Below are 26,378 nucleotides of genomic sequence, written 5' to 3' on the forward strand. Positions count from 1 at the left end.
CATTCAGAAACTCATCTACCAGCTACGTGCCTCCACAAAGCACTCAGTCACCTATTTGTTGAGGCCGGGATGATATGAAATTTATTGTGCGGTTCGTCCGTAAAGCTACACTTACACTGTAAGCATCAACTACTCAGCTGCCCGCCGTGTTCAGTCTATCTGCTTACCTGTATAAATACTCCTGCAGTGCTCTTCCCGCCGTTCGCCATCAACCAGCAGCTCCTGTAGGAGAAAGGCTGCCGGACTACACACAAGTCATTTTAAGGATGCTTATTGGTCTCCGAAAACGATGAAAACCTGCGCATTATCATCAATCAATAAAATCTCCACGGGCTGAGCTTGAAAATTGGACATTATGATGATAACACTTAGCTTTCGTCAACAACTCATAGAGCACTGCGCAAGGCAAATAATGTCCCGGCTCCTAAGAGACACCTGTAACCTGACATGGATTGGATGATATGCCAGGCCAGGTTTAAATATGTTCCGTTGTCCCAGGTAGCATGTAAAAATTCAACAGAAGTGAAAAATGTTTAAAGAAAGTGCAGTGTTGAAAACAGAATAAAACTGGACCAAGTGATTCCTTAAGAAATACATATTTATTTACATTTTGTGCAAATACATTGATCAAGTATACTTATTTTAAAATATATATGCACTAAAAATATTTATTAATTTGTGCAAATGTTTAAATGACCTTCACCAACTGTTGGTACCACATTTAGCATTCGTTTGATCAACAAGCCCATTCACATCAGCCAGTAAAGACTTCATAATTTAGGAATAACATCACAATCACAACAAAGAATAAAATTACATAAAGTCAAAAGAAGTCAGATAAGAAGTTTTCAACATGCACCAGTAAAATGGGCTTCAAAGGTAACCAGACCTTTCAACCCAAATGCTGTTACGCATGATGAGCTATGCTGGTGAAAATCATGGCAGCAGATGTTTTGGGACTCTTGAAAACGTCTGTTTTTTCCTCTTGTGTAGTGGTGGAGGTCAGTTGCTTCATACTGCTGTGAAAGCCAGCATCGACACGGTGACCAGCAGAACTGTAGAGGAGACGACAAAAGAACAAAGAAATACATTTTTTGGGATATTTTTTACATTGATAGCTAGCAGGTTTAGAAAACTACTAAAACATATGTGCTGCTCAAAGCCTTGGAAACACAACTCATCGAGGGGATTTGACACCTGGGCACATAGTCGCTAGAAATAATTAGGACACTCTACGACGTATTCAGTTTCAGAAAGCAGAGTGATTTATTTACAGGTAAACATAAAAAGAGACCATGTTTTATTCAATCAAGAGATTCTTAAAATGTGAATGTTGGGTCACTATGTCTTCCATTTGATGGTCTTTGGTGAGATGCTTCTTGTAACCATCCACCGGTCTCTGACTTCGGTCTGAGCGAAGCTTGCCTTCTCTATCAGCTGTGAGGTGTTTAAAGAGGCTCTATTGTCTTCAGCTCAATTCAGGTCAACACCCTGCAGCTTAATGGGATCACGTTGCAGGCTACAGTTCTGCTTCATCAATTAGTTATGTTTCCACCAAGTAGTTTGTCTCTAATAAGAAATGCGGTAAGCATCTTTCAGAATACGAACTCGTGTAAAACAGTGTCCTGTTTTTATGTCTATTTTAATTTCTGTTAACTTTTTATCAAGTGATAAGTGAAATAGACCTAGTTATTTCTTATCTTTTTAAGAGATATTGTTTTTGTCTGGAGAATTGCACATAAATGTCCAATGTTGCAGTGACAATGAAAATTCTATTCTATTGACAAAACATATCATTGTATAAATCTGCCTAGTTTATACAAAACAAATGGTAAGTCAACTGGAGGTCACCATAGTTTTGCATGTTACCACAGGCATTTTGACGCCTTTGAGTTTGGAGAGCCTCTTTCTCATCACCCTAATCTTTAGCTCTGTCTTTATTTCTCTGATTGATTTAAGTCGGGCGTCTGGCTGAACCTCTGCATACCAAATACTTTTAGAAGTCGCATGTCAAACATAAACAACCTTACTTTAAAGTGTCATCTAACACATCAAAGCCCTACTTTCCACTGCCATCAGCTTACCTGGCAAGAATGACTGTGTGTGTGTGACCGGGTAAGCAGACGAAGTGCTGTTAGTGCTGTTGCTCAGCAAATTGGTGACGTTGGCGGTAGGGTCGGAGAGGCTTACGACAGGCGTTAGAACTTTGAAGCTTGCTGTTCCTGGCTGCCCAGAACCTAAGACATTGTGAAAGAAGATTTCTAACGTTAATCCCAATGATTCATCAAGTTCTCTCTGGGCGATAGGAAAATTGTTCGAGTGCTGAGAGTGATTCCTTACTGGCATTGTAAGGTCCAGTTGTAATAGACATGGAGTAGCCTGCTGCTCGTGTCGTGTCAGGAAGAACAGCTGAAAATGTACACTGGATTTTGTCTGAGTTGACTGATCCCCGCTCATTGCTTGAGTCCAGTGTCTGAAGAGAGAAAGAGTTTAATTATAGTAAAACAATGATGTCCATGCAAACCTTGTGCCGCACAAAGTGATAAATATATCCACACATCTACTGGTCCTACAAAAGCTTAATTCACCTGTGTGAGATTTAGAACCAGATTATTGATGAAGCCAGTGAAGAAACGGACAGCACCTTTGTGGTTAGCGCAGAAATAGGCTCTGTGACTGGCAGACTGTTGAAAAACATGATATTATTTTATTTTCCATCGTTTCAAACTAGAATATTGCTCTGGTTTAGAATTCATGGTATTTTAATTTAGGTTCATACAATATGCATTACCTCAGATGCAGCATTTGACACACCAGCAGCAATGTAGCCGTCTGTCTGTCCTGAGAGCTCAAAGTTGTACGTTTGGCCACTTTGTTGCTTGGCAGAAACGAAATAGCAGGTTGTGGAAGAGGGATCGCACTTTGAGGGTTCAGCTGCACAGAGCTTTGAGGAGCCACATTCTTGTCGAGAAATACTGGCCTACAAAGGTGAAGGCATGAATTTTAAATATTGCACTGTAATAATCTTATAATAAATCTCATATATGATCACTTTCTTTTTTTCAAGGAGGTTATTTCTATTTCTTACCACTGCCGGGAGTGTGTTTGATGCTACTGTGGTTGCATTATTAGCTGGTGCCACGGTGGTTGCGCTGTTAGCCGGTGCTACTGTAGTTGCGTTTTTGGCAGGTACTACTGTAGTTGCATTGTTAGCTGGTGCTACTGTAGTTGCGTTGTTAGCTGGTGCTACTGTAGTTGCGTTGTTTGCTGGTGTTACTGTAGTTGCGTTGTTTGCTGGCGTTACTGTTGTTGCGTTGCTGGCCGGCGCTACTGTTATTGCGTTGCTGGCCGGCGCTACTGTGGTTGCGTTTTTGGCTGGCGCTACTGTAGTTGCGTTGTTAGCTGGTGTTGCTGTGGTTGCGTTGTTGGCTGGTGCTACTGTAGTTGCGTTTTTGGCAGGTACTACTGTAGTTGCATTGTTAGCTGGTGCTACTGTAGTTGCGTTGTTTGCTGGTGTTACTGTTGTTGCGTTGCTGGCCAGCGCTACTGTGGTTGCGTTTATGGCTAGCGCTACTGTAGTTGCGTTGTTGGCTGGTGTTACTGCCGTTGCGTTGTTGGCTGGTGCTACTGCGGTTGCGTTGTTTGCTGGTGTTACTGTTGTTGCGTTGCTGGCCAGCGCTACTGTGGTTGCGTTTATGGCTAGCGCTACTGTAGTTGCGTTGTTGGCTGGTGCTACTGCGGTTGCGTGGTTGGCTGGTGCTACTGTAGTTGCGTTTTTGGCAGGTACTACTGTAGTTGCATTGTTAGCTGGTGCTACTGTAGTTGCGTTGTTTGCTGGTGTTACTGTTGTTGCGTTGCTGGCCAGCGCTACTGTGGTTGCATTTATGGCTAGCGCTACTGTAGTTGCGTTGTTGGCTGGTGCTACTGTTGTTGCGTTGCTGGCCCGTGTTACTGTGGTTGCGTTGTTGGCCGGTGTTACTGCGGTTGCGTTGTTGGCTGGTGCTACTGTAGTTGCGTTGCTGGCCGGTGTTGCTGCGGTTACGTGGTTGGCTAGTGTTACTGTGGTTGCGTTGTTGGCCGGTGTTACTGCCGTTGCGTTGTTGGCTGGTGCTACTGCGGTTGCGTGGTTGGCTAGTGTTACTGTGGTTGCGTTGTTGGCCGGTGCTACTGCCGTTGCGTTGTTGGCTGGTGCTACTGCCGTTGCGTTGTTGGCTGGTGCTACTGTAGTTGCGTTGTTGGCTGGCGCTACTGTAGTTGCGTTGTTAGCTGGTGCTACTGTAGTTGCGTTGCTAGTTGGCGCTACTGTAGGTGCGTTGCTAGCTGGTGCTACTGTAGTTGCGTTGTTAGCTGGTGCTACTGTCGTTGCGTTGCTAGCTGGTGCTACTGTAGTTGCGTTGTTGGCTGGCGCTACTGTAGTTGCGTTGTTAGCTGGTGCTACTGTAGTTGCGTTGCTAGCTGGTGCTACTGTAGTTGCGTTGTTGGCTGGTGCTACTGTAGTTGCGTTGTTAGCTGGTGCTACTGTAGTTGCGTTGTTAGCTGGCGCTACTGTAGTTGCGTTGCTGGCTGGTGCTATTGTGGTTGTATTGCTCTGACCATAGCTGGCCATAAATTCCAAGGACAGTGTCACCAACAAAAAACTGAGGAGCAGTCGTTTATCCATGCCTTCAGGAAAGGGAAAATAATTTAATTAAGCAATGCAAATACAAAATTAGCTTCAGTTAGATGTGAAATTAGATTTTCTTTCAAGGTAAAAGTGTTTTAAATGTTTTTTTTTTAAATAAAGTATCTTACTGACAATGTTAATTAAAAAAAGTCTGTAATTACTTTGAATGTCATTCTTAAAATGCATTTCTAAAATACAACACTAGTTTCAATCTAATGAACTTTAGTATCTTATAATCTCATATAATACATTCAAAATGTATGTATATATTATATCACACAAAGATTTTGTTTTTACATATGGTTGATGTTGAATGAAGCCATATAGTGTCTAACTGTGCGTACTATTTGTAAATCATGGTGACAACAGAAACGACCCAAATGAACATGATCATCATCAAACTCTGATCTAGCGTTCATGATATGCTAGACAGCAACAGTCAGGAAAATGTTTCAGAATTTAAAGAAAAACCCAGAAAAACTTTAGTTGAAATTCAGGCCTCTTAAAAGAAAAAGATCAACTTTTTTCTTTTTTTTAAAGTTACTCTTTTTAATTAGTAACTATGTAATGGTACCTCATTACCACTGCATAGTAACTGGGTTCTTGACGAAGAACGAGCTCCATTGTTGAAGGTTGGCATTAATAAACAAAAGCCACCAAGCACCAATACGCCAAACAGGAATTTTTGGCCACATTCATCAACATTACCTTTAGAGAGGCATCAACAAGGCCTGTGACGAAAGGCACATCATTCCTACTGCGAATCACAGAGGAGCATCTCTGATATTTTGAGGGTGTGTGAGCTCCAGAGGCACAGCAAACTTGGTCAAAATGAATTTCAGGATGAATGCAACATGTTATCAGAAAATACTGGAGGAAATTTTTCACTCATCAGCCTGGAAGCTGAACCTGAACAATCGAACACGACAACAATCCAAAGCACAAGGCCAAGTGGAGCTGTCATTGGCTGCAGCAGAACAAAATAAAGGTTCTGGAGTGGCCATCTCTGTTTAATGACTTCACTGTCATTGAGCCACTCTGGGGAAAGCTCAAACATTCAACACATGCCAGACAGTCCAGGAATTTACTGGAGCTGGAGGCTTTTTTCAAAGAAGAACGAGCAATTTTAACATCAGAGTAATGGTTTTGTAGAATTTACCACAACAGATTCCAAGCAGTCATTGATGTTAAAGGAGGGAAATCATGGTGTTAGGAATTGAGTTATGTTAACTTTTCATCAAGGTCAATTGGGTTGTTTCTGTTGAGTTTAGGATTTAATATAGTAAACACAACTGTTTGACAGTAAACCTCACACCCATCCACTAACAACGAGTGAAAAGAAAGTTTTTGTGCCATATATGAAAAATCTATTCCACGCAATCTACCTGTCTTTATATACTAAATATACAGTGAACCCTCGTTTTTCGCGGGGGTTGCGTTCTGAAAAGAACCTGTGATAAGCGAAATCCGTGAAGTAGTTACCTTTATTTTTTACAATTATTATACTGCATAATTAAATACTCTACATCGAAACCAAAGAACGAAACCTGTATTCAGGCCCAAGCAGGTTTTTTTTTAACAAATATACCACTTTCTTTCTAATAACTACAGTGAAATAATCATTTAATCACCAATATGAAGTACAGTAGGACAAATTGTCACTCGCGTATTTCACTGTTCCTCTGACTGTGACGCTGCGGCCTGACTCCCTTCTCTAGTGGCTTCTCTTCTGAAGCCGGTGGTGCAGGTGTGTTTTTTCGAGAGAAGAACATAGTTATCGGTAGTTGTTGTCGCTCTTTATTTCTTCTGGGCAAAAACATTTACCAAAATTTGTCAAGCTGTTCTACGTATATTTTAATACCGTAACATTATTGGGACACAGGTAGTGAATAAGCGCGGAGACGGTTTAGAAAATAAGGACGCAGAACACTGTGATAAACAACTGCACAAAAAAATCCGCGAAGCACCGAGGCCGTGGAAGGCCTCGCTATAGCGATGGTTCACTGTATTTATATGTATAGACACACAAGATTAGTGCAACTCAGAAAACAATGTATGAAAAAAGAAAATATGTTAATAAATAATGAATTCTTACTCTTTCATATGCCTTAAGAATTTCAAGTGACCGGTTCAGTAAACTTCTTTATACATTTAAAGGTGTTTAACAGTTCTACCTCTTTATATGATTGAAAAAGTCTTTTTGTAAAATAATAATTGAGTAATATGAAAACTCTTTCAAAACAGACAGTGGTTGCTCTTCTACCTACCTGTAGACTTTATTCTCCTTAATTCAAAAGGTAAGTCCTTGAACAGATGTAGTTTTATTCCCAGGTATGATTGGCAGGTGGCCTGTGTCCAATATCCTCTGATTTCCAGGTGAATATGTGATTCCTATTTACTCTGGACCACTATTTAAGTCTTGCATAGAGGGAGGAGACACTACAATAAACCTTGAGGGGAGTGAAAGGAACTGTTACAGGTGCGGTATGTTGCATGGTGAGTTTACTTGTTTAAAAGTTTTAAAGATGGGTTTATGTCAGAGATTTGACTAAGAAAACATGTAGTCTTTCTTTGTTCGTATATGATTACGCAGGCATGAGGATGTCTCATACTTCTAAAGCACACCCTGTCTTTGTAGAATTCTAACCTCCTTAAAAAAATCTATATTTCTTTCTCATATTGTCTAAGCGTCATTCAAAGTATGCAGAGCAACACACCAGATTAGATCATGGAAATGACAGTGAAGTCATTTGTTCAGCATAGATTAAGTGAACATTTAGGAACTCCCTCAAAACCATAGAGCTGCACAAAATATGTAACATCTTGGAATGTAAAGGGGACGTCACCTAAAAGATATGTGTATATCAAATTAGGACTTTACGGAATATGGCTATATCAAGACTAGGGCTGAAACAATTCCTCGAATGATTTGAGTACCTCGATTATTAAAATTCCACCAGGGAAATTTACCTGCCTTGAAGCTTTGTTAATTTATGTTTGATTATTTAGCTCACTGTGTTCCTGCCTGAACATTATTTGCGTTGCGCGTACCTCTGACTTCCGCCTCTGAGTTGTTGACGAATGTTAAGTGTTAACGGCATAATGTCCAATTTTCAAGTTTGGCCCGTGGGGATTTTATTGTTTGATGATAATGCCCGGGTTTTCGTCATTTCTGGGGGACCAATGGACATCCTTAAAATGACTGGCGTGATGCCTGGAGTACGGCAGCCTTTCTCCTCCGGGAGCTGCTGGTTCAAAGCGAATGGCGGGAAGTATTAATACAGGTGAGAGGATAGACTGAACACGGCGGACGGCTGAGTAGCTGATGCTTATAGTGTAAGTGTAGCTTTACGGATGAACCGCACAATAAATTTCATATCATCTCAACAAACGGGAGGCGGAAATCATCGTGGTGGTACATGGATGGTAGATGAGTTTCTGAGTGTGACGAACGAAGGTTCCGTAAATATCCCGTGTTGCTCCCCCCGTTCTTATGTTCGTCCGCTGGTCTACTGGTCGTCTTTCCCCCACTGACTTACGTTCGTCTGTTCCCTGGTCTATCTCCTCCCCTCCACCCCCATCTTACGTTCATTCGCTCGCCTGCCCCCCACAACCACAAGCCACCCCACTCCAGTCGACATTTCTCGTATTCTCAAAGCGTGACAGGTATGGGGCAAGGTGAGAGTTCATCTACTAAACTCACTGAAGATGAATACATAAACCAAAAGTTGGAGTATAGACACTTTTTATAAGCATATTTGTGAGCCTACCTCTTTATTATTAAATTGAATAGAATTTCAGATCTTTGTATAACTTTTCTTTAGGTTAACTTAGAAAGTGAGCTATTATTGTTACAGGTTAGTTTTCTAAACTACAACAAAGAAACTGCTAGGGAAGCTCAAAAACGAAAAACTGGACTGATATTGATATCCGATAGTAACACTGGTGTTATGCTAGATTTACCAATATTTTATTTTATAATTTTTTTTTTCCGATTACTCGATTAATGGTAAGAATAAGAATAATACTCGATTAGTAAAATATTTGTTTACAACAGCCCTAATCAAGGCTCACTGCAGGAAAAAGACATCCAGAGCAGTCAGACAGCAGGTGAAGCAACGCACAATTCCTAACACTCATCTGGATGAGCATCACTGTCAGAAAGCTAAGCAAAATAACCCGAAAAATAATTCAATTCATCGGGCTAGACACTGGGTTCTGCCGGTGGACCGCCGCGCTACTGAGACGTAATATTTCACAGATGTAGCGACATTTGCGCTCGACCAGATAATGTTCTTTCACATCGGACGTCTCATTAAGGCTGCAGCATGTAAGTTTAAAAGAAAAAAGTTTTTCCATATGTAGTAAAACATTCGCTATGTCCTATCATGAGATAGATAATCTGTGAAAGATAAATCAAGCTCCTTTGCCTCCTCGGTCCTTTTTAACTTGACATTATTTGATAAAGGCATCGTTGTGAGATTTATTTGACTTTGTATAATTTACATTGTTGAGAGTCTTGCTGCTTAATATTGTATTACTCATGGCAGGTTTTCCAGTTGTGTCTCTGACGTAATATTTGCTACGTTGTCCGTGCAAGGATCTTGCATGTTTTTTTTGTTTTTTTTTGTCTAAATTAGGTGATTTTATTACCAGATCATTTTTCCATTTTGCCAGATCACATAGTAACGTTTATACCCGAAGTGAAAAATTCATCCAGGAGATCGGTTTCGGAATCGGTAGCAAAAAAAAAAAAATCTGATTGGAGCTTCGCTAGAAAATTCCAGTGTTGTATAAAGTACTGAAATCTCAGAGTCAAGTAAAAGTACAAGTACCTCTCCAAAATATGACTTTGGTAAAAGTCCAAGTCACTGACTGAAATGTTACTTGAGTTAAAGTCTTAAAGTATCTGAAACTTCTTGTACTTAAGTATGGAAATTACTGTAAAAATGGATGTACTAAAGTAATGTAATGAAAAGTACAAGTAAAAAGTAAAACAAGGCAAATGCAGTTTGAATGACATTTTTTATATTTTGGTAAACTTGTCAAATACACTTAAAATAATGTACACAACCAAGTGCAGGCAAAATTAAACCTGCTAATAGATATACCTGCAGGCATCATTTAGTTAAGAAAATTAGGTGCTTTACCTATAGCACAAGGTTAACTTAACCTGCTTTACAACTGAACCAGCTTCTTAGTATACCCTCCAGGACAGAAAATACAAAGTTTTTGTAAGCCTTAAGTTTTCACTTCAAGTAAGGTCAGTGCTGAAAATGAGAAAAATAAATAGTACAGAAAATGCGGCCAACATGAAGAAAAAGAGCTGTTACGATTATTCTACTTCACAAATCAGTGAATCAGTCAATGCTACAGTCAGTAGGTGGTGCACACAACTGGTCATTATGCAAAAGAAAAAAAGAATTGGGAGGGAAATGCAGCTTATTGGCATCTGTAAACCTGGTTTTGAACTTGCATGCCTTTCCTATATTCGTTAAATTTAGTCTAAATTGCTATCGCTATGGCTTCTGTCCCCCTTGAACAGAGGAGTCTAGGTAGCCTGCTACAGTCAACATTAAGCCTAAGCTAAATACACCACGTATGGAACTGAAACAATGCCAAACAAAGTTCATTTATGGTCAAGATTTCACAATACAGTAGTGCCTAGTGACCAAGCTATAGTTACTGAAACAGGAGGATTATAACCATTTCATAAGAAGTTACCTCGATGTGTTTCTTCAAGTTGGACGGGGAGTTTTTGTAAGATAGGGTTTCCACATCTTTGGGCAGGAATAACATAAACTGCATGCGGTACGACGAATCTTTAACACCCACGAAAGAGTATATTGTGTTTAAATAAGGCCAGGGACTCTCATCACCAGCTGGTGTTTCTCCTGGAGCCACCAGCAGTCGTTGTGGTCTCCGTCTCCTCCTCCATGTGGCTGCTGCTGATTGCGAGACTTGCTTTGTGTTTAATGGGAGAAGCGAAACAGGTGTATCCTATTGGTGGTTATGAACAAGCCCAGGCAAGCAGGCTACAGACTTTGTTCGGTAGCCTGCTTGCTACTTGCTAATCAGTAGGTGGGATCAAAACACTTTGTTTCTCTCTCTTGCTTTTTTGTAACGAGTAACTAAACCACACATTGAAAATGTATCGGAGTAAAAGTACGCAATTAAGTTCGGAAATATAGTGAAGTAAAAGTGAAAGTCATCAAAAATTTTCATACTCGAGGAAAGTATGAAGTACTCCAAAATATACTTAAGTAAAGTAGTGAAGTGTTTTTACTTCGTTACTATACAACACTGGAAAATTCAATAGAAGTGGAAAATGTCTAAAGAAATGCTGGGTTAAAAGTAGAATAAAAAGGCTGGACCAAGTGATTCCTTCAGGAAGATGTATTTATTTCAGTTTGAATAAATAAGATGACAAAGTATTTTATTAAAAATATATATTAAAATATTCAATTTGTGCATATTTTTTAATCACCTTCAACATGTATTACCACATTTAACATCTTAATTGTTTTAACATGTTCATTCACATCAGCCATTAAAGACTTCATAATCAAGGAACTGCTAAATAATTAACGCCATTATTACAACAAAGAACAATGCAGTGTCAAAAGAAATAAGAACTGAAGATTTCAACATGCACCAGTAAAATAGACTTCTAAAGTATAACCAGACCTTGAAACACAAATGCTGTCAAGCATGATGACATATTTTTGACTCTTGAAAAAAATCAGTTTTTCCTTCATTTGTAGAAAAGTTTTACATCACAGAGCAGAATTCCAGAAGTCTTGTGGGTAAATAGTTTTATAGAACTAAAGAGGAAGCATTTGACATAATTTCTCTTTTGATTCAGAATCACAAAGGGTTGTAAACTTGTCACCAAGCAGTGGAGCAGAGGCTTGAAGAGTTGTTCTTAAAATAAAAAAAACTGAGTCAGCACAAAATGGATCCTACCAAAGTAGGAAAATCTGTCCAAGACCTGCTCCATTTTTGATCTTAGTCGTCTGTGTTCACTGATAGAGACGTTACGGCCTTTTTCTAACATGGTGGAGATAAGTTGCTTCATACTGCTGTGAAAGCCAGCATAGACACGGTGACCAGCAGAACTGTAGGGGAGAAGACAGAAAAGAAGTGAGAAATTTGGTGCTTTGGTAATTTTTAGTATGAAGAACCATCAGATTTAGAGAACATCTAAAAAATGCTTGATGCATCAAAGCCTTGAGAACGGTCTTCATGTGAGACTTTGGCAAAAAGTAAAGATTAAAAGAGGAACAATGTTTTACTGACTAAACACAAATTTAATCACAATCAATTAAGTTAGGTCACTGTATCCCCTGTTTTATAGTAGAAATAATTTCAGTGAAATGCTTCTTGGAGCCAGTCAATGATACTGGTTTGAGAGAAGCTTGCCCCATTCTTCTCTATCAGCTCAGTGATGAGTTTTATTTTACCTGTTTTAAATCACCACCCTGAAACTCAGCCAGAATATGTTGGAGTTTAAGGTTCTATTTTAACAACGAATTAAATGGAAAATTTAAATTGTTAAGATAAGATAAGATTTATTTGTCATTGTCATCAACAGATTACAACGAGATTGAGATTTGCTCGACTCGAGTTAAAATGCAGGTTATGTGTATATACATAATATACAATATACATATACATACATACATACATAAAAAAGATAAAGAAATAAATAGTACAAAATGAGAATTACTTGTATTCAGTCAAATAGTTTGTTTCTACCAGGAATGAGGTAGGCAGCTTTTAGAAACTAAAATAGGTGCAAAGGCTGTCCATTAAAAAAAGAGTAACTACTTTTTTTTTTTTTAAATGGCATTTAAACAGAATATGAATACGTTTCTTTATCTATATTGGCTCTACAAGAATCAAGTCTCTCTTATTGACAAATCATAAATTGTTGGCATATTTCCACTAGTCTTATGACTAACCCTAAACCCAAATCTTAGCGGCTGGAAGGCGTGTTTCACGTCACACTAAGGTTTAGCTCCCATATTGTCTCCCCAGCTTTGGCGTCATCAGCTTACCTGGCAAGAATGACTGTGTGTGTGTGACCCGATAAGCAGAGGAAGCGCTGTTGCTCAGCAAATTGGTGACGTTGGTGGTAGTGTCAGAGAGGTTCACAAGAGGTGTTAGGATTCTGAAGTTTGCGTTTCCCAGTTCCCCGGAAGCTGAGAAAAGATGCAAAAACACAAAAAGATTTCAAACAGTGATACCAATGACTTTGGTGAATACCATAAGTGACATTGAAATTGTGTGAATGGTTAAAGTGATTCCTTACTGGCATCGTAAGTTCCAGTTGTAACAGACAAAGCATAATCTGCTGCTCGTGTCGTCGTGTCAGGTAGGTCAGCTGAAAATGTGCACTGGATTTTTCCTGAGTTGACTGATCCCTTCACATTGCTTGTTGTTAGTGTCTGAAGAGAGAAAGAGTTTAATTAACTGAAAGTAAATCAATGATGTCCATGCAAACATTGTGTTGCACAAATTGAGAAATATATCTCTACTGCTAATGCTGTATAATCTTTGCTCACCTGTGTGAGATTTAGAACCAGATTATTGATGAAGCCAGTGAAGAAACGGACAGCACCTTTGTGGCTAGCGCAGAAATAGGCTCTGTGACTGGCAGACTGTTGAAAAACATAACATTAATTTATTTTCAATCGTTTCAAACTAGAATATTGCTCTGGTGTAGATTTCATGGTATTTTAATCTAGGTTCATACAATATGCATTACCTCAGATGCAGCATTTGACACACCAGCAGCAATGTAGCCGTCTGTCTGTCCTGAGAGCTCAAAGTTGTACGTTTGGCCACTTTGTTGCTTGGCAGAAACGAAATAGCAGGTTGTGGAAGAGGGATCGCACTTTGAGGGTTCAGCTGCACAGAGCTTTGAGGAGCCACATTCTTGTCGAGAAATACTGGCCTACAAAGGTGAAGGCATGAATTTTAAATATCCCACTGTACAAACCTATTAATAAACCTCATAGGTGATAATTTTCTTGTTTTCTTTCCAGCAATTATTATTTTTTATTTTGTATGACTTACCACTGCAGGTATGATGGTTGTTGCTGCTGCTGCAGTCGCATTGGCAACTGGTGCCACGGTGGTCATAGTAGCAGTAGCTGCAATGATCATAGTTGCTGTTGCTGAAGTGTTTGTAGTAGCTGTTGCTGCAGTGATCATAGTTGCTGCTGCTGAAGTGTTTGTAGAAGCTGTTGCTGCAGTGATCATAGTTGCTGCTGCTGAAGTGTTTGTAGAAGCTGTTGCTGCAGTGATCATAGTTGCTGCTGCTGAAGTGTTTGTAGAAGCTGTTGCTGCAGTGATCATAGTTGCTGCTGCTGAAGTGTTTGTAGAAGCTGTTGCTGCAGTGATCATAGTTGCTGCTGCTGAAGTGTTTGTAGAAGCTGTTGCTGCAGTGATCATAGTTGCTGCTGCTGAAGTGTTTGTAGAAGCTGTTGCTGCAGTGATCATAGTTGCTGTTGCTGAAGTGTTTGTAGTAGCTGTTGCTGCAGTGATCATAGTTGCTGCTGCTGAAGTGTTTGTAGAAGCTGTTGCTGCAGTGATCATAGTTGCTGCTGCTGAAGTGTTTGTAGAAGCTGTTGCTGCAGTGATCATAGTTGCTGCTGCTGAAGTGTTTGTAGAAGCTGTTGCTGCAGTGATCATAGTTGCTGCTGCTGAAGTGTTTGTAGAAGCTGTTGCTGCAGTGATCATAGTTGCTGCTGCTGAAGTGTTTGTAGAAGCTGTTGCTGCAGTGATCATAGTTGCTGCTGCTGAAGTGTTTGTAGAAGCTGTTGCTGCAGTGATCATAGTTGCTGCTGCTGAAGTGTTTGTAGAAGCTGTTGCTGCAGTGATCATAGTTGCTGCTGCTGAAGTGTTTGTAGTAGCTGTTGCTGCAGTGATCATAGTTGCTGCTGCTGAAGTGTTTGTAGAAGCTGTTGCTGCAGTGATCATAGTTGCTACTGCTGAAGTGTTTGTAGTAGCTGTTGCTGCAGTGATCATAGTTGCTGCTGCTGAAGTGTTTGTAGTAGCTGTTGCTGCAGTGATCATAGTTGCTGCTGCTGAAGTGTTTGTAGTAGCTGTTGCTGCAGTGATCATAGTTGCTGCTGCTGAAGTGTTTGTAGAAGCTGTTGCTGCAGTGATCATAGTTGCTGCTGCTGAAGTGTTTGTAGAAGCTGTTGCTGCAGTGATCATAGTTGCTGCTGCTGAAGTGTTTGTAGAAGCTGTTGCTGCAGTGATCATAGTTGCTGCTGCTGAAGTGTTTGTAGAAGCTGGTGCTGCAGTGATCATAGTTGCTGCTGCTGAAGTGTTTGTAGAAGCTGTTGCTGCAGTGATCATAGTTGCTACTGCTGAAGTGTTTGTAGTAGCTGTTGCTGCAGTGATCATAGTTGCTGCTGCTGAAGTGTTTGTAGTAGCTGTTGCTGCAGTGATCATAGTTGCTGCTGCTGAAGTGTTTGTAGTAGCTGTTGCTGCAGTGATCATAGTTGCTGCTGCTGAAGTGTTTGTAGAAGCTGTTGCTGCAGTGATCATAGTTGCTGCTGCTGAAGTGTTTGTAGAAGCTGTTGCTGCAGTGATCATAGTTGCTGCTGGTGAAGTGTTTGTAGAAGCTGTTGCTGCAGTGATCATAGTTGCTGCTGCTGAAGTGTTTGTAGTAGCTGTTGCTGCAGTGATCATAGTTGCTGCTGCTGAAGTGTTTGTAGTAGCTGTTGCTGCAGTGATCATAGTTGCTGCTGCTGAAGTGTTTGTAGTAGCTGTTGCTGTAGTGGTTGTAGTAGCTGTTGCTGCAGTGGTTGTAGAAGCTGTTGCTGCAGTGTTTGCAGTAGCTGTTGCTGCAGTTGTCATAGAAGCTGTTGCTGCAGTGGTTGTGGTAGTTGGTGCTGCAGTGGTCGTAGTAGTTGGTGCTGCAGTGGTCGTAGTAGTTGGTGCTGCAGTGGTCGTAGTAGTTGGTGCTGCAGTGGTTGTGGTAGTTGGTGCTGCAGTGGTTGTAGTAGTTTGTGCTGTCGTGGTTGTAGTAGTTGGTGCTGCAGTGGTTGTGGTAGTTGATGCTGCAGTGGTTGTGGTAGTTGGTGCTTCCGTGGTTGTTGTAGTTTGTGCTGTCGTGGTTGTAGTAGTTGGTGCTGCAGTGGTTGTAGTAGTTGGTGCTGCAGTGATCATAGTTGCTGCTGCTGTAGTGGTTGTAGTAGCTGTTGCTGCAGTGGTTGTAGAAGCTGTTGCTGCAGTGTTTGCAGTAGCTGTTGCTGCAGTTGTCATAGAAGCTGTTGCTGCAGTGTTTGCAGTAGCTGTTGCTGCAGTTGTCATAGAAGCTGTTGCTGCAGTGGTTGTGGTAGTTGGTGCTGCAGTGGTCGTAGTAGTTGGTGCTGCAGTGGTCGTAGTAGTTGGTGCTGCAGTGGTCGTAGTAGTTGGTGCTGCAGTGGTTGTGGTAGTTGGTGCTGCAGTGGTTGTAGTAGTTTGTGCTGTCGTGGTTGTAGTAGTTGGTGCTGCAGTGGTTGTGGTAGTTGATGCTGCAGTGGTTGTGGTAGTTGGTGCTTCCGTGGTTGTTGTAGTTTGTGCTGTCGTTGTCGTAGTAGTTGGTGCTTCCGTGGTTGTGGTAGTTGGTGCTGCAGTGGTTGTAGTAGTTGGTGCTGCAGTGGTCGTGGTAGTTGGTGCTTCCGTGGTCGTGGTAGTTGGTGCTGCAGTGGTTGTAGTAGTTGGTGCTGCAGTGGTTGTGGTAGTTGGTGCTTCCGTGGTTGTAGTAGTTGGTGCTTCCGTGGTCGTGGTAGTTGGTGCTGCAGTGGTCGTGGTAGTTGGTGCTGTCGTGGTTGTGGTAGTTGGTGCTGTCGTGGTCGTAGTAGTTGGTGCTGCAGTGGTTGTGGTAGTTGGTGCTGCAGTGGTTGTGGTAGTTGGTGCTGTCGTGGTTGTAGTAGTTGGTGCTGCAGTGATTGTAGTAGTTGGTGCTGTCGTTGTCGTAGTAGTTGGTGCTGTCGTGGTTGTAGTAGTTGGTGCTCCAGTGGTTGTGGTAGTTGGTGCTGCAGTGGTTGTGGTAGTTGGTGCTGTCGTGGTTGTAGGAGTTGGTGCTGTCGTGGTTGTAGTAGTTGTTGCTGCAGTGGTTGTGGTAGTTGGTGCTTCCGTGGTCGTGGTAGTTGGTGCTGCAGTGGTTGTGGTAGTTGGTGCTGTCGTGGTTGTAGTAGTTGTAGCTGTCGTGGTCGTAGTAGTTGGTGCTGCAGTGGTTGTAGTAGTTGGTGCTGTCGTGGTTGTAGTAGTTGTTGCTGCAGTGGTTGTGGTAGTTGGTGCTTCCGTGGTTGTAGTAGTTGTTGCTGCAGTGGTTGTAGTAGTTGGTGCTGTTGTGGTTGTAGTAGTTGTTGCTGTCGTGGTCGTAGTAGTTGGTGCTGCAGTGGTTGTAGTAGTTGTTGCTTCCGTGGTCATGGTAGTTGTTGCTGCAGTGGTTGTAGTAGTTTGTGCTGTCGTGGTCATAGTAGTTGGTGCTGTCGTGGTTGTAGTAGTTGGTGCTGTCGTGGTCGTAGTAGTTGGTGCTGCAGTGGTTGTAGTAGTTGGTGCTGTCGTGGTCATAGTAGTTGGTGCTGCCGTGGTCGTAGTAGATGGTGCTGCAGTGGTTATTGTAGTCGGTGCTGTCGTGGTTGTAGTAGTTGGTGCTGCAGTGGTTGTAGAAGTTGGTGCTGCAGTGGTCGTAGTAGATGGTGCTGCAGTGGTTATTGTAGTCGGTGCTGTCGTGGTTGTAGTAGTTGGTGCTGCAGTGGTTGTAGAAGTTGGTGCTGCAGTGGTCGTAGTAGTTGGTGCTGCACTTGTCGTAGTAGTTGGTGCTGTCGTGGTTGTGGTAGTTGGTGCTGCACTTGTCGTAGTAGTTGGTGCTGTCGTGGTTGTAGTAGTTGGTGCTGCACTTGTCGTAGTAGTTGGTGCTGCACTTGTCGTAGTAGTTGGTGCTGTCGTGGTCGTAGTAGTTGGTGCTGCACTTGTCGTAGTAGTTGGTGCTGCACTTGTCGTAGTAGTTGGTGCTGTCGTGGTTGTAGTAGTTGGTGCTGCACTTGTCGTAGTAGTTGGTGCTGTCGTGGTTGTAGTAGTTGGTGCTGCACTTGTCGTAGTAGTTGGTGCTGCACTTGTCGTAGTAGTTGGTGCTGCACTTGTCGTAGTAGTTGGTGCTGTCGTGGTCGTAGTAGTTGGTGCTGCACTTGTCGTAGTAGTTGGTGCTGCACTTGTCGTAGTAGTTGGTGCTGCACTTGTCGTAGTAGTTGGTGCTGTCGTGGTTGTCTGAGCATTTGTGGCCATAAATGCCCAGGATAGCATCACCAACATAACGCTGAGGATCAGTAGTTTATCCATGCTGTCTGAAAAATGTACGATAGCATAAGGGCTTAGCTTCAGTTATATGAGTTCTTTAAAAAGAAAATCAACTTGCCAAATTTTCTAAAATTAAAAAATTCAAATAAATAAGTTTTGCTTTATATTCCTAATAAAACATTTTATACATATAATGAAATATTTTTATAAGCGTAACAAAATATTTTAAGAAATGTCTAAATAGGGAGTTATTTCATATGGCTAAAGAACTTCTAATTAGCAGTTATCTAATCTTATTTATATAATTACTACTTAACACTCCTCAGATGGTTAAAACAGTCATTTTATGTATAATACAGTAGCTGCTGCCGCCGTAAAAGACTATAATAGAAAAAAAGAAAATTTAAATTGGTTGTTGTACCTACCCGTAAATTGTTTTTGTCCTTGGGGCAAAAGATAATTCCTTAGAATGTCTTGTATAGGTGATGTTCCCAGGTATGATTTGCAGGTGGATTGTTTCTGATGTCTTCTGACGCCCAGGTGAATCTGTGACACCTGTTTACTCCGTCTTGCTATTTATCTCCTAGAGGGAGGGAGGATACAGATCAATCACACCTGAGGGAGATGAAGAAGAACGGTCATAGGTGTGGTATGTTCCTTTGAGGGCCACCCAAAACACAGATTTGATCGTGACAGAGATTAGATCAAAGAAGCAAGTAGTTTTTTCCTAATTTTATCTACTTACACAGGCATGAGGAAAGAACATTATTTTGAAGTGACTTTGAAAATGTCTCAATGTACCTCATACATTTAACTTGGACATGTTAAAAGTCTAAGAACAGCATAAGAGCAGATCTTGGAAAATGGCAAAATTAAAGTGAACAGAGTTACAATTGAATAGGTGGAAACGTATTCAACTCACAAGATGGGAAAAACTGATTACCGTATTTTCTGCATTATAAGGCGCACCTTCAATGAATGGCCTATTTTAAAACTTTTTTCATATATAAGGCGCATAGAATAGACGTTACAGTAGAGGCTGGGGTTACGTTATGCATCCATTAGATGGAACTGCGCTTAAGGGAGTGTCAACAAAATAGTCAGATAAGTCAGTTAAACTTTATTAATAATTACAAACCAGCGTTCTGAAAACTCTGTTCATTCCCAGGAACTTTTCCTCGATTCAATAAACACGTAAAAAACAGTCTGATACTGTTACGGTAAATCAAACGTTAGTGCAATCACAATATATATCCACTTCCGCATCATTGATTCGTTCATGTTAAATTCTCTCTCTGCTGCTCTATTCCCGTGTTCTACTGTGTGACTGATCGCCTTGAGTTTAAACTCTGCGTCGTAAACGTGTCTCTTAATAGGAGCCATTTTGGGGTCTTTACACAAAACCCAGCGCGTTTCTTCTTCTACGGGGAAAATGAAGTCGGCGGCTGCTTACCGTAGTTGCGAGATCTGTTGTGGCTCAATATTGGTCCATATATAAGGCGCACCGGATTTTAAGGCGCACTGTTGGCTTTTGAGAAAATTGAAGGTTTTTAGGTGCGCCTTAAACAGCAAATACAATAGCATTTTGTGTGGAGACAATGTTTGAGCTCTGACATTTTTTTTCTACATTTTTACCTGTAGCTGAAATGACATTAAAACTTTATGAGATCAAACTACTTTTGGAATAAAATAAAAAGCAATTTGAAATTAATGGACTAGTTCAGATGTTTTTGAGACTTTCTTGCAGCAGCTGGCCATCCTTGACAGCCTTCACTTTCCAATGAATCTAGCTGCTTTGGACTCCACATTTCTGGTTCCCAAGCTCTATCATCAGTTCTATTCTGACCAAGTGAAAATTGAGACGAGTCTTACACTGTTAGTCTTAGACTACTCTTGTTGTGATGCAAGAGGTTTTAATACTGAACTCTGGTATTATGCTACACCTTTTGGATGCCACTCTTTCAACCAAATAGAGAAGGTTTTTCCTGACAGGTCAAAACACTCTAAATATGTCCTTTTTTGCCCCATGATGTGATAACAAAATAAAGCAATGTACAAGTGTATTAGTTGACATTCAAAACGAAACACAACAATGCAGAAAACTGGTTTGTCAGTGGCAGTGCAAGATACGTTTGGGTTCCTTGGTTTCTAATTAACACCTCCCTAAAACAGACAAGCCTAGATGTCTTTGGACCACACCTTAATGCAAAGGTGGAGTTTAGTTGGTCATCGCAACGTTTGCATTGTTCTTCTTAGATTTTAGAACAGTTTGTATGTCTTCTTGCTGGGTTTAGTATTTCTGGTATTTCTGGTCGGCTTATTTTCGGCATGCTCTGTTTGGTTGTTTGGCTTATTTCTGTTTAGATCTTGTCACCATCACCTTCTCCATGTATTTGTCTGTACTTAGTCATTACTCCTAATCACCCTTCCTCAGTTGGCTCCGGACTTTGATTCCTGCCAGGTGTTCAGCATCGGCTCAGTTCGACCCTAGTTTATATACTAGCCAACTTTGCTGAATTTTTTGTCATACCTTTCTGTCCAGTTCCTGTTAGCTTCCAGTAATCCCTAATGACCATATTTTAATTCGATTAAGACATGATGATCTGCTGATCATCTTGTATTTGTATTCAGCAGTAGCCAGTAGACTGGTGACGTAGATGCTGAGACTTGAACTCAGAGACTCGAGAACAAGAGTCCCCAGTCTGCCATTCTCCACCTCTGCACCTGCTGCTATCCCAATCATTTTCACATAGCTGAATCATTAGACTTTCTAATACTTGGGTTACACCTTCACATCAAACCTGAATACCAGCATGTACAACCTAGCCCACATTCCTATGCCCTGTCATCCGACCAACAGTCATGAGAATAACAATTTAGATGCTGCTAATCAGCCCGATAATATTCCCAGAGTTCCCAGAAAGGATTAAGGAAAATTAGGTTTCCATGTTCCTCTGTTTCCCAGGGGCTCTGAGAATTACAAGCCTCTCATAGATTCTCTGTCTTCAGAGTCCGACTGTAGGCTGAGGTTTTCTCAAACTGGTTCTAGACAATATTTAATATAAAATAATAATATTCCTTTATTTAATCAGGTAAACCCCATTGAGATCTAGATCTCATTTTCAAGAGGGACCTGAAACAAACTTCACTCCCCGTCGGGGAATCGAACCCCAGTCTCCCGCGTGACAGGCGGGGATACTGACCACTATACTAACGAGGAGATTTTTGATAGGTATTTGGGCACTTCTCCATTGTTCAGCCTCACTCTAACTGGTTAATGTCTGGTTTGGTTCTACCCCAGTTTGGAGCATCTCCATTATGGCCTATTCCTTAATCTTGTGGCCTTGTAGTGGTAACTTTAGAAAGGGCTTAGAGTAGCGAAGGAAGATTTGACAGGTTTACTTTCTTCTTTTCTTGCTGTTGTTCTTCTAATGTTACAACAAAAAGAAAAAACTTTTCATTCCACAATGAGAAAAATAATCACATTATTATGTGGCTAAGCCATGAGAGGAAACTAGTCAAAAGGATCAGGTTTAACTGATCCACACACAGCATGCATGTTCACGACTAGAGCTTTCCGCTCGGCAGTATTGTTCTGCCAGCTTACGGTGCCGAAATGCACAAAGAAAACTTTTCTACTTAAGCCTTCATACATGGGTGCCTCAGGGCTTTAAAACTTAAGTCACATGCGGTTTTCCACAAAATACTATTTTATGATATTTCTTCGATTTTTTTTCTTCTCAAAAGCTGATTTCTTGCTGCGACTGTGTGATTGCTTTAAACATTCCTCCTTCTGCCGATGTTGCTTTATCTCTCAATCGTGATTAAAAGAATATTAAATAAAATGACAATTTCTTCTTGGCATTCACTTGCAGCCAAGCACTTAAGCAACGAAACACATGTAAATATTTCCATTGACACTTATTCAGGCGGAAACAGAGCGGACTGACAGGATGCCTGACTCCACCACACCGCACATACTTCAGCGATAAAAAGAAACAGCCTACAAATGCTCTGTATTTACCGTCTGCTCACCGGCAATGCCAGGGTGTCGTCGCTTCAGCTGCCCATCAAGGCTGGTGTGGCAGCAAAACCTTCCCTAAATGTTTTCATACTTTGTACCACGTTAGGCTTCGGAAATAAACAACTTTTATAACCCAGCTCAAAAGCAGGGCCTTGTTGCACACGTCAGTTGGAGAGGACAGTTGCAACTTTTGCAAAAGAGTTTAAGGAAATAACTTTCTTTTCTAAAAAAATATTTATGTTTGTTAATACAAGTATCGGTGCTGACTGATTATCATAGTCGACAGAACATCTGTGTTTCTCAGCCTTTCCACTCTCGCATAGACCAGACTCATACTCTGCCCTTTAAGTCTTTCCAGTTTTCCACAAACTATGGCATCCAGTTATTTCAAATGATGCTAATTTTAGCTTTGTACTTTTATTTCTTCATTTGATTTCTTCTTCTGTTTTCTCGTAATGAAAGTTTACGAAAAACTTTGATCACGCTAACGCCAACATTTTCTACTCCAAATAAGCATTCTTAAGCTAGCTAAGCTTTATTACCAGAAATGTTGTACATTTTTGGTCAAATTTGAGGCATTTAAGAGTATTGTCAATTAGTACAGTTTTGTCAATTCTGTAAGATTTCAGTTTATCCTATTTCCCACAGCTGATTTGAACTCATCCCATTGAGACCACACTCATGCTCGCACTGGAGAATGAGTTATGAGAAGTTTCATGTACACCTGTTTTTTTTCAGCTGGATTGCTCGCACTCACTCTTAAACTAGATCTAGAATCATCATTTAACCCAGTGCTTCTCAATTATTTTCTGTCATGCCCCCCTCACCTACCCCCCCCCCCCAGGAAGAAGAAAACATCTCATATTATATTTTAATATTTAATATTTTTGATTTTCAGTTTTGGGTCTTTAGTTTAGCCAAACTTAGCTGTACTGTTATTTGTTTTTGTGTTATTTGTAATGGTATTCTGTTTATTTACCCCTATTGTGTCTTAATTGGTCTGATCAGCCAGTATATAAACCCCTGTGTGTCATTTCTTAGGTCAGTTATGTTTGTTTGTGCAGCCAGTTTGTTTACATGTTTTGCCTGAGCTCAGTTTTGTTTCTTTGACCTCATTTATGAGCTCAGTTTATCTTTTGTTATTTGTAATCTTTGGGTTAAAATAAAAAACCCTATTTTTCTAATATGTCCTGCGACTCCTCCTGTTTTTAACTCGGTCCATCACAGAGAGAATAAAAAAAGAAAGAAATATGGACCAACTTACAACAAAGAATAGCTTTATTAACTGTAACAGAAAAGATTTAAAGTGCATCTGAAATTCAAAAATAAAATGAAATCCTTAATTAAACTATTAACATTTTTTGACTGACCATGTCAAACCATATGATACTGAAAAATAAAATGACATAAAATCAATAAATAATAATGCATTCAAACTGATCACCAACATTAACTCAGGAGCACAATATTTAAAAAAAAACTTTAACCTGCAAAACAAAAGTAAATAAAATAATTTGTGCTGATTTTTTTAAATCAAAGATGATGTCTGGATTAATGGCTACAATGAGCACGTTTTGCAATGCACAGCGTTTCGAAGCGGGGTTTGAAGCAGGACACAGCAACTCTCAGCTCCTGCTCGATGTGTAGCCGGGACCTGGATTTGCTTTTCAGAGCAGCAACAGCACAGAAGCCAGACTCACACAAGTAAGAAGCTGCAAATGGAAGAAGAATGTGCACAGCTCTTTGTCCTAAGAGTGGATGTTGCTTCTCCACATTCAGCCAGAATTCACTCAGTGTCTGGGATGTGAGACTTAGTCTCAATATGGAGTCAGATGTGATGTCTATGAACTGCTCCTCCTCTGCAGAGCTAAAACCAGTTGGAGCTGGTGCATTAAAAGGATCTCTCATCCAGTCATACTGGGAACTGTTTTCAGGGAAGTGCTTTGTAAAGAATCCCATCAGTGATGAAATGTGCTGCTTAAAATATGGAATCACTGAGGTGGCATCATAGTCAGTAGTGTCAACAAATTCCTGCAGGTTCTCAAATGACTCAGTATTTCCTTCAAGTCGCCTGCCCCACATTGCGAGCTTTCGAGTGAAAGAGCTGATCTTGTCTGTGACCTGAGGGAGGTGTTGATCTTTCCCTTGAAGCTGTAGATTTAGTTCATTGAGCTTTCCAAATATGTCACTCAGGTAGGCCAGTTTCATCAGAAAGTTCTCATCACTAAACTTTCTTGCAACTTCATACTTGTGCTCCTGCTCCAAAAACATTCTTCTCTCCTCTCTGAGCTCAAAAACTCAAGCACAGCTTGATGTTCAGCTCCCATCTCCTCACAGATAGCAGAGAAGACTCTTGTTTTTAGTGGTCTGGTCTTTATTAAATTGACTACACCTACAATGTCAGTCATAACCTCACTTAATTCAGAGGAAAGGTGCCTTGATGCCAGTTCTTCTCTGTGTATAACACAGTGTGTCCACTCAGCATTAGGTGAGGCCTTCGTGATGAGAGTCCGAAGTCCTTTTCTCATCCCTGCCATGGTCTGTGCACCATCACTGCAAACACCAATGCAGTTCTCCCACTTTAGCCCATTCTCAGTCAGGAAGCAGTCTAGCATTTTGAAGAGCTCTTCGGCTGTGGCTCTGTCTCTGACATATTTACAAAAAAGTAGATCCTCACACAGGGAATTTGTCATGTCAAAACGTACATAAGCAATAAACAAACAGTCTTTGTTGCTGTCAGTTGCTTCATCAAATTGTTTGCCTTTGAGTTTATCTACCAGCTGTTCTTTAAGATCATCAGCAATGTCATTTATACGTCTAGCAACAGTGTCATTGGACAGAGGGATAGTTTTTATTTTTGCAGCACATCCAGCATGACAGAGACCACGTCTAATGCTGCAGGCGGTATCAGCTCCTCTGCTATGGTGTGGGGATTTTTTGCACTGAGCAATTTGGTACGCCACCTTATATGATGCCAACAACGCTCGCTGGTTTACTGAAGTAGCAGTCACAAAGCGGGATGATTGTTGGCAATATTCGGCACGTTTTCGCTGAAAAAACTCAAGCGGCTTATCAGCGTGGTTGGGGTGTAATGTCTTTAAGTGACGCCTTAATTTATTTGGCTTCATGCTGACCGCTGCCAACATTTTGAGACACAGTAAGCACACCGGTCTTTCCTCGTCTCCCACCGTAGTCACAGTGAAGCCAAGCGCTACATACGCTTCGTCATATTTCCTCGTCTTAGCTTTTGGGAGACTTTCGTTTGCCTCTTTATCTCCGTCTCTCTTCGCCTGTCTTCTCATCCCTGTTAAATATTTTTCCATGGTGTCACTTGAGGGTTTGCTACACTTCGTGTCTACATTTCATACTCATACTATGTGCTGTGTGCAAAGCGCACAAACCCCTACACCACCGAGTGAATGCTCCCTGCGCACACTCTGCCAATGAGAGCGCCACTGCCCCCTAATGTAGTGGAGGTGCAATTGCACTTTATTCTAGGACAGTAAAAAAAAAATAAAAACAAAAAAAGCATGTTCCCTGAGGTCAAACGCGCCCACCTTGATGGAGCCTCGCGCCCCCCCCCCCCCCACACTATTTGAGAAGCACTGATTTAACCTAACCTGACCACCTGTGTGTGCTGTGGAGGGAAACTGGAGTACAGCACACATATTGTTTTTCCTGTCACCACATCATGAGCTGCATTAAAGTTCACATGCAGTCAATACTTGAGCGTAACAGTGGTGTGTTACAAATTTGCGAAGAGGAATCAGGCCTGTTAAAACTTTTACGAGAAACATTTAGACAAAAAGGCAGACGGTCTGTTCTGGGGAAACTTTCTTTTCTTACGAGTGGTATGTTTTCTAATAGCAGTGTGAAACTGGTGTTTTCCGATGGTCCTTGAGGAACATGTTTTACATGTTTTTCTGCTTCAAAATGCTTTGTGTATGTTGACAGATAGTTGCAATGCTTTTCCATAATCAGGTGGCATGCTTGTGAGTTCATTCATTAGGCATGTTAACCACAGAGGCACAACCCTGTGCCCTGAAGGCACGGGGTTGAGAAATGCTTGACCAGCCAACTGCTTGTAAACGCTCTGTTCCCACCAACACTAAAAATAAGTTCAGATTTCACTGTTTCTAATGGAATTTAATGATTTAAAAAAAGCAATAAATCATTTAAAAAAATCTAAATAAAGAACATTCAGAAGAAACATAACAAAGACTGAGGAGCAGCTTGCCAGTCAGTATCCACATTTCGCTACTTCTTGCCAACTTCCAGCCCTTTTACTCTGATAAAAAAAATTACCTATATATATATATATGTATTTAAAACATGCCAGTATATCTTTCATCAGATAAATAATTATTAAAATTATTTATATTATTT

General features: G+C 40.9%; 2 protein-coding genes and 1 non-coding gene across 5 annotated transcripts; all 3 read right to left on the reverse strand.

Annotated features, from left to right (window-relative positions):
* Positions 1-669: 669 nt before the first annotated feature.
* On the reverse strand, positions 670-7,071 carry LOC114157103 (mucin-19). Of its 3 annotated transcripts, none has more exons than XM_028037885.1 (8): positions 6,931-7,070; positions 3,229-4,662; positions 3,089-3,147; positions 2,792-2,980; positions 2,589-2,684; positions 2,341-2,473; positions 2,085-2,237; positions 671-1,055 (listed from the first exon to the last, which is right to left on the reverse strand). In XM_028037885.1, the coding sequence occupies exons 2-8, from the start codon at positions 4,658-4,660 to the stop codon at positions 1,012-1,014; spliced, it is 2,106 nt and encodes a 701-aa protein (XP_027893686.1). In that variant the 5' UTR covers positions 4,661-4,662; positions 6,931-7,070; the 3' UTR covers positions 671-1,011. The 3 variants fall into 3 exon arrangements, with proteins under 3 accessions (XP_027893683.1, XP_027893686.1, XP_027893684.1); XM_028037883.1 differs by having other exon boundaries at positions 3,089-3,152; positions 3,207-4,662; XM_028037882.1 differs by having other exon boundaries at positions 670-1,055; positions 3,089-4,662; positions 6,931-7,071.
* A 4,052-nt stretch (positions 7,072-11,123) lies between these two features.
* On the reverse strand, positions 11,124-13,933 carry LOC114157175 (putative ferric-chelate reductase 1). Its single transcript, XM_028038031.1, has 6 exons — positions 13,745-13,933; positions 13,434-13,622; positions 13,231-13,326; positions 12,978-13,113; positions 12,724-12,867; positions 11,124-11,781 (listed from the first exon to the last, which is right to left on the reverse strand). Exons 1-6 carry the CDS (start codon positions 13,928-13,930, stop codon positions 11,738-11,740), a joined length of 795 nt encoding a protein of 264 aa, XP_027893832.1. The 5' UTR covers positions 13,931-13,933; the 3' UTR covers positions 11,124-11,737.
* A 7,183-nt stretch (positions 13,934-21,116) lies between these two features.
* On the reverse strand, positions 21,117-21,188 carry trnad-guc (transfer RNA aspartic acid (anticodon GUC)). The gene has a single exon. It is a non-coding gene; the product is annotated as a tRNA-Asp (tRNA).
* Between the last annotated feature and the right edge of the window lie 5,190 nt (positions 21,189-26,378).

Source organism: Xiphophorus couchianus, chromosome 14 (genome assembly GCF_001444195.1).
Source record: "Xiphophorus couchianus chromosome 14, X_couchianus-1.0, whole genome shotgun sequence".
In the NCBI taxonomy this organism is placed as follows: Eukaryota; Metazoa; Chordata; class Actinopteri; order Cyprinodontiformes; family Poeciliidae; genus Xiphophorus; species Xiphophorus couchianus.